We start from the raw sequence: 8,001 nt of genomic DNA, 5'->3' as shown, positions 1-8,001 counted from the left end.
AGTCACCAACTGATAAAAAGGAATTGTTTAACCTGAGACATTCACAATTAAGAAATGTGATTGAACGTTCATTTGACCTCCTGAAGTCAAGATTCAAGATCCTGAAAAACCAGCCAGAATATCCTTTCAAAACACAAGCCAGAATTGTGTTCGCATGTGTGTTGTTGCATAATCACATTCTTACACAGAATAATGTTGAAGAAGAAGAACGATGGCTTGATGAAGAGGATGAAGAGGTTGAAGAAGCTAGTACTAGTACCCAATCCACCTCTCACCAAGTAAACGATGATGTTGAAGATGATAGTTCTGATGGCGAGGATCATGCGCTGGAGAATGGTGATTGGGATCTATTTCGAGAACAAATTGCTGACCATATGTGGGCTGATTGGGTTGCAGCCGATTTGTCCAACTCAGATTGAGTATTGAAGAACTAGAATATTTGTTATTGATAATATTGCAATTTGGAATGTAAATTTTGATGTGGACAAATTAAAATTTTTTTTTTACATGGTTTGGGATGACTGTATAAACATACTTGGAAGCAGATTTTATTGTAGTATGTGGACTATTATCTAAATTGCAATATTAGGTATATGGATTCCAGTATTTAGTAATTGTTATTATTGCTTGATTTAAATTTTTTTTTGTTGTGGGATGCATGTATGTGGACTATTATATAAATTGCAATATAAGGTTTATGGATTTCCCAATTAGTAATTGTTATTATTACTTGGTTTAAATTTTGGTGTTGTGGGATGTATGTTGCTGGACTATTAACTAAATTGCAGTACAAGGTTTATGGATCTCTCAATTAGTAATTGGGCTTCTTGCTTGGTGTCAAATTTGTGCTGTGGGATGCATATATGTGGACTATTATCTTTATTAAGCAACTATTAGGTTTATGAATTTCCCAAGTAGTAAGTGTTAATGATTGCTTGGTATTAATGAAATATACTCACATTGTATATGGTGTATTTTGTTAGTTTTGATGTGATGGAACCAACAGGAGATTCTAATAGTAGGTCACGGGACATTGCTTCATAGCCTAGCACCGTTTCTCATTACATGTTAGAGTGTGTATTGAAGCAGTACAAGAGTGGTAAGGGTGGAGATAATGGACTAAAAAAGGAGCAGTTCATTGAAATTGCCAACCAACTGAAGGAGAAATTATTTACTAGTTACGACTGTGAACAAGTGAGAAACCACTTCCGGATTTGGAAGCAAAGGCTTAGAGCATTGAGTGACCTACAGAAGCAAAGTGGATTGGGTTGGAATGCATCTGATATGAGATTTGATGCTCCTCAACACTTCTGGAATGATTATAGGGTATAATGGGATTCTTTAAATTGTTCTTTCTATATAATTGTGTTTTTTTTTTCTTACTTACAACATAAGCACATTGACATTGTCCTTTATATTGCTAGAAAAAAGAACAAAAGTATTGGAAGGAACATAGTGTGCTCCCAATTCACCTTGAAGTTGGAGCTTTGCTAAGGAAAGAGATGGCAACTGGGAATGATTCAACAGTCCCCTCTGAAGCTACCACTGAAGTTATGATGGACGTGACAGGTACTCATGTTGAGGAAATGGGGAACAATGATGGTGTTGACTATGAACCTATTGAAGAAGAAGAAAGTGTTCCTTCCACTCCCATTGGTAGTACCAGCCGTTCGCGAGGAAGACCTCGTGGGTCCGTCAATAGTGGCAGAGAAAAGAGGAAGAAGGGTGTAGCTGAAAAGGTGGTAAGTCCATTGAAACAGATTGCTAACTCAATCGAGAAGATGGTAATGAGTGAATCTCAGTCTGAATTTGGGAGAGCCATTATAGATGCTGTTGATGCCATTCCAGACCTCAATTTTCAACAAAAGTTTAAGGCCAAGGAATATTTCATGGCCAAGCAGAATTCTGCCATTATCTTCTTCGGAACAAAAGTAGAAGATAGGCGAAATCTGCTTGAGATGTACTTGCCAGAGATTGAGAAGAATTGAGGTGATAAAAGTAAGTGTTTGGATGGATATCCGACAATGGTTTTATTGAGCAAGAAAATGTATCTGTTTGGTTTAAGTAACTTTTGGTTTATGTTAAGTCTGTGACAATGGATTAAATGTAGTATTAAGACAGGTTAAGACAATGGTTCTTCATATGTTTCTATCTGAATGATTTCAAGGTTTAAATATGGACAACATCATTCTTATTTGTCCATTTATATTTTGGTTTATTTGGTATGGTATAAATAGGGAGCGCATAGGAAGCCAGTTTATTTGGTTTATGTGCCATTGAAGTCTCCTATTTTTTGTCCATCACACTCAGATGGGGGGTGTACTTAATAGTATTTTCTATGCATATAGACTATTGAAAATGTTTGTGTTAACTTACAGATGACATCGAATATATCCACTTGTGATATTGCAAAGTGTGATTACTGTGGGAAAGGTTGCTCAGTTTTCACTTCTAAGTCAGGGTCACATGTTGGAAGGAAATTTTTTAAATGTTCAATGAATTGCCACTTCTTCATGTGGGTTGACCATCTTAAGATGTGTGACTATGGGAACGGTCAGTGTAAGGTCAGAACTGCGAAAACAAGTGCAAATTATGGTCGATATTTTTGGTGCTGTCCATAATCAACTGGGGTATGAATTTCTTAAATTTTTTGTTTAATTTAATTTTGTAAACTTTTTTCAGATGTTTAAGATTTGAATGTTTATTTTCTTGTATTCTTATAAAATGATTATATTTGCTTTATAGGTTGAAAACAAAGGTTGTGGAATGTTTGAATGGATATCAAGTTCAAGCCCAAGTTGTGATACTTACCAGACTCCACCTAGGTCCCTATGCTCAGAAACATCAACTTCATCATCTCCTTCCCCTTCATCAGACTATATCAAAGGATACTTGAATGGTGCGATAAAAGAATCTGAGGGTCATATGAGGATGCTGAGAGATGTTCTTGACGTAGTCAAGAAGCTTGATTTAAACAAAAATGTATGATGAACTTTTTTGGAACTTTTTAAAAAGAAAAGTCTGAAGCCATTGTAATGATATTGAGTTCATTATCTATTTTTTTTTTTTTATAGAAAGACTTAATTAGCATTTACTAGTACCTGGATGGACTCAGTACTATATTCGAGTATTTACGTGCTTCTTCTCTCATTTGGTCCTAAGGACCTATATTACTGGCTTCTTGCGTGGAGACTGTTGTTTATAAACACTTTGAAGCATATCTATCGCCATAAACCAAATCATCCGCTGGTTTGGGCAATTTTCAGATCTGAATTATATGGTACACGATACCTATTTCGATTACATGAACTACAATACAATCATGTCTTGTAATGTTCTTCTTTTTGGCCTCTTCAATTTACAAAAAAAAAATACAAATAAAAATGAAAAAATAAAAAAAATAAATTACTGCACTACAGTATTAGACTTAAAGGTTTAGGGTTACACTTTTTTTTTTTTAACATATTACCATAAAAAAGAAAAGGAACAAAAATTAAAAATAAAGTACATGTGTGGACCAAATTGTATTTTTAGGTTTTGTTTGTGGGAATTTTTTTTTTCAACAGAACATGGGTTCAAAGACTCAAAGGTAACCAAACAGTTTTACACTCATAATCAATGCCCAGAATCAGGGTAACCAAACAGTTTTCACTTAGAATCAAGTGACAGAATCAGGGTAACTAAACAGTTTTCCACTTAGAATCAAGTGATAGAATCAGGGTAACCAAACAGTTTTTTTACCGAGTTGAAATGATTCCAAAGAAACTCATTCATATGAGTTAGATCCAGAATCCATAATCCATGGGATCTGATCCGATGGATAATTCGAACCAAACGCCCCCTAAGATTTTTCCAACAAAACCCTGGAAGCCTAATACTCTTTCCAAGTCAAACCAAACTATAAAATTAGGATACCAAATGATTATGCATCAAATAATTGATTTTTTGTCACTTCAAGTGATAGCTAGTAGTGTGGGGGGTGACTAGAGGTGGTTGCCAATATTTTTGAGAATATGGGAACTTTACTAATATAGAGCAAATTCTCCGTTTTCTCAATTCCTATGAATTCCCGAGCCATAAGAGAGCCCAAATACTAGAGAGTACTCATTGAGACGTTTCCATCAATATATTGTGCTTAAAAATTTTGATGCCCGTAGCCCCTGGAATCACTACTGAAATGTCAAATTCCTAATAAAAAAAAACCCCCCTACATCTATGCAAATTTGCACTTGGTGACGGCTACAACCACCCCCCCGTCTTTGGCCTCTCCACCTAATACAATTGGTCGATCATCCTAGGCCTTAGGCATATTTGCCAAGCCTTTAGCAGACCTACCCAAGTGAGGAAGTCCACTTTTTACCAAATTGATACTTAATTGGTTTTTCTATAAATAGGGCTCATTTCCAAGAGAAAATGTGGAGGAAAAAATGGCAAAATCTCTAAAAATCTGAAAATCCCCCCCTTTTTTTTAAGGAAATTCTCAACATACCCCAAAGCTCTGCCGAAGTCCCTTGAATTTAGTAGAAACCTACAGATTCTGCTAAAATGTTGTTGAAACTATGATTTTCCCAAAAAATCCTAGGAACCTTAGAAAGCCTATAGTAGTGGTGGGAAACCCTAGCAGGGGAAAAATCCTTATCGAGAACTCGTTTTGTTAGAAGTGTGAGTCAAAAGCGAGTCTTCAACCATGAGTCGAGAGAATCTCCATTAACACTTCTATTACTAATACCAGTAATATGTCATCCCTAGTTTGCATTTAGTCTATTATTCTAATTATTTAGTGTATAAAATAGTCAGGTACATCCATTATATTGTTCACATCAGCATGTGAAATAGCACAACATTATATATATATATATATATATATCGAAGAGGGAATCATTGAACTCAAGAAATCTTTGATCACGAAGGGCTAATAAGAGGGATGTGTTAAGGCCTTCGCGGTGGAGAGGTTTGATGGCCACCTGGACGAGGCCAACATGGACATAATTGAATTTGTGTTTATGATAGAGGTCTTATAGGGATCTTAGGTAAAAAGGGGTGATTTCTTTTGTTTCAGGAGTGAAATTTATAGTTTGTTCAACAATTTTGATAGTTTCGAAATGGGTTAACCAATCTCTTTCGTAAACTTATCTTTGTGAAATTTTTGGTATGTCCCAAATTTGCAGTCTTTTGTCAAGATCAGTTATTATATATATATATATATATATATAATTAGGGATATCCTATGTTATTGCATGTGGGTTTTTAACTATGATTTTCAACATTCGGTAAATTAAGGTTAATTTCCTATTATTTCATGTGGGGTGGCATAGATTTCTTTTCCATTATTGCATGTAATCATATTATGATTTTCTTTTATTATAGGGTATAAATATAACTATTATTCTATGTATCACTTTTTAAATTAATTTCTTATTATTGTATGTGTTATGGCCTCATACAACAGTTATGTTGTCTGCCTTTGCATGTGATATAGTTCTGTAGAGTCGTTGTGTTGTATGTTTTATATAAATTAGAGCTAATTTTATTTTGATTTACATTGTTGCACATATATCTACTCTCATCATAATATCATTTCAATACCTGCTATTAGGGTTACACAAATTTCTCATTGGAGAAAATTTGAAATTAAGCATTTGGTAGAAAGACTGATTTTTAGCGAGGTGGGTGTCTATCACCTTCCCACTCTCATAACCAGACACAAACCCAAATCTTTGGAACAATCTAATATAAAGTCAACCTTGGGGATTCGATACCCTCATTGCTATTAAGTCCCCTCAGTCAAGCTCGATCTCTCGATCGGTATTAGGCTCACCAATAGGGTTTCAGACCCTTATTCCTAGGTGATAACTCTAAACATCATGTTTTTCGCATCCCCTTTGTGTCATCCATAATAAAATTGATGATATAATCCCCAACAACCTCGGGTTGAGGTGTCTGGAAAGATAAAGAAGAAATCGGCTCTACTGATATAATGAAAAGAGAGATCACAACCCCGAGATGAGGTATTTCCGATATCTCTTCAAAAGGTGAGAGGAAATGCAATTGATCTCCGATCTTGGTCTTCACTACATTGCTCCATGATCTTAAGCAGTTTTGCCAAGCCAAATACATCTGGTGTCATGTGTCTGCTTTACATTGTCAGTGCATATTGGAGTGTGTTTGAGGTGTGCACTATCTAGTAGGCTTGGCCGCATCGTGGTTGCGAGGTCGAAGTGCATATGGCATGTGTAGTTGGTAAAATAGTCAACATCATGGTTTTAAGTATCGGTGCGTATCGTGCCGTATCAGTCGATACGTATCTGTATCGGTAGGCATCGGCACGATACATACCGATACGCTACGGGGAATTTTGGGCCTCTTTTTGTGTATCGGCGTATCGTACGTATCGTATCGTATCGTACCGATTCGGTACCGATAATTACGATACTCTACGATATGAACTTTTGAAAATCTAAAAATTCCCGAGTATCGGTATGTATCGATACCGTATCGGCACGTATCGATACCGTATCGGCACGTATCGAAGGTATCGTGCCGTATCGGTACGATACGGCTACTTAAGTGTGAATTTTTTGTTATTTGAAACAAACACTTCACACTTTCACCAACAGTTTTCTAGATTTTTTATATGTTATGTAAAAACAAGTGTTCTACAACTTCCATGGAAATTTTAGATTTTTCTCAAAAAAAAATATATTTTTTATTTTTTTTATTCCGAAATTAATTTAAAAAGAAAAAAAGAAAAATCCCCCCCAAATTTTTTTTTTTTAGAAAATTTAGTTCATTCAACTCTTAAAAATAATGTCATAACTTATAATTACTAAATACATGATTTCAAATGAAACCCACATTTTTTCCCCAAAAAAGTGAGGGTTTCAATTTTTTTTTTATTTCTTAGATCTACTCAAATATATTGGTCCACACTTTGTTGATTTTTTATATGTTCTTTAAAAACATTTAATCTACAACTTCTTTAAAAAAAAATTAATTTTTCTACAATGAATGGGAGACCCACTACCATAAATATTTCGACTGGGGTAAATATTGTGCCTATATTCGACAAGTGCAGAATATCATCGTAGTTGCTCCTATTGAAGAAGAAGGTCTTAGCCAAGGATTTGAACCACCACGACACTCTTCACGGCACTCATCACAGTGGCAATGGCAATGAGGAAAGAAAAAACTGTAAGAAACTCAAGCCTCATCATTTTGAACATTTTCAACTCAATATATTTGTCTATCAATACGATACCCTCTACTTAAGTATTTATGCATTCTACATGTTATATATAGCGTTTTTTAACTTTTTTTTATGCAAAAGTGTATAAAAATGTGTTCCCTATCCATTTATATGCGTATCTTTAACGTATCTTAGCGTATCTCCGATACGATACGATACCCTCCGATACGTATCTTAATTTTGACCGACTGATACGGCGACCGATACCGATACTTTAATCCTTGCACAGGTGAGCAACAGGAATTGGAATATTGCTAACCTTTCACTTTATCTTCTAGCATCTACTCCAAACAGCTGTTAAAGAATCATCACTGGATAAACAATTCAGTTTTGGGAAGATGAAGCAAAAACTCACAAGTGATGGTAGAGTCTGCCCTAAAAAAAATATTTCTCCCTAAAGGGGAAAGCTGGATCCTTCTTCAAATCCCTCACTCTTGAGACAAAAGCAAGGTATGTAGTAGAAAGATCCCTTGAAAGTCCTTTGAAAAATTGTACAAAAAAAAAAAAGAGAAGGTGAAAATCAGATCAAGGTAATGAACTAACTGATCTGGATAACCATACTTTCTATTATCTTTCTGAATACTATTTCTCTTACTCTGGCTTTCTGCTTTCAAAATCAAAAGTGAGACTCTTGACATATTATGGTTGATAAATCCAGTAAATGAGCTAAGGAGTAGATGACTACTACTAAAACCAAGTGACTCAGTTTAGCTCCAGGCATAGAAATTCCCATCTTAGTGAATTGTAAATATGAG

The 8,001-nt window shown here is 35.1% G+C and overlaps 1 protein-coding gene and 1 long non-coding RNA gene across 2 annotated transcripts; both read left to right on the top strand.

The window, feature by feature from the left end:
* Nucleotides 1-871: 871 nt before the first annotated feature.
* LOC122082784 lies at nucleotides 872-2,200 on the top strand. The gene is made up of 2 exons (XM_042650555.1): nucleotides 872-1,326; nucleotides 1,425-2,200. Exons 1-2 carry the CDS (start codon nucleotides 1,066-1,068, stop codon nucleotides 1,986-1,988), a joined length of 825 nt encoding a protein of 274 aa, XP_042506489.1. The 5' UTR covers nucleotides 872-1,065; the 3' UTR covers nucleotides 1,989-2,200.
* Nucleotides 2,201-2,413: 213 nt separating this feature from the next.
* Nucleotides 2,414-3,036, top strand: LOC122082785. The gene is made up of 2 exons (XR_006141405.1): nucleotides 2,414-2,630; nucleotides 2,746-3,036. It is a non-coding gene; the product is annotated as an uncharacterized LOC122082785 (long non-coding RNA).
* Nucleotides 3,037-8,001: the final 4,965 nt, after the last annotated feature.

Source organism: Macadamia integrifolia, chromosome 6 (genome assembly GCF_013358625.1).
Source record: "Macadamia integrifolia cultivar HAES 741 chromosome 6, SCU_Mint_v3, whole genome shotgun sequence".
NCBI classification, from domain to species: Eukaryota; Viridiplantae; Streptophyta; class Magnoliopsida; order Proteales; family Proteaceae; genus Macadamia; species Macadamia integrifolia.
The sequence above is the reverse complement of the archived record's forward strand: the minus strand, read 5'-3'. Positions and strand labels throughout refer to the sequence as shown.

Bases quoted from the DNA above. Each gene is read 5' to 3' on its own strand.
- LOC122082784 (XM_042650555.1), top strand. From the start codon at position 1,066: ATGTTAGAGTGTGTATTGAAGCAGTACAAGAGTGGTAAGGGTGGAGAT. The intron at 1,327-1,424 runs GTATAATGGGAT...TTATATTGCTAG, and splicing joins ACTTCTGGAATGATTATAGG to AAAAAAGAACAAAAGTATTG.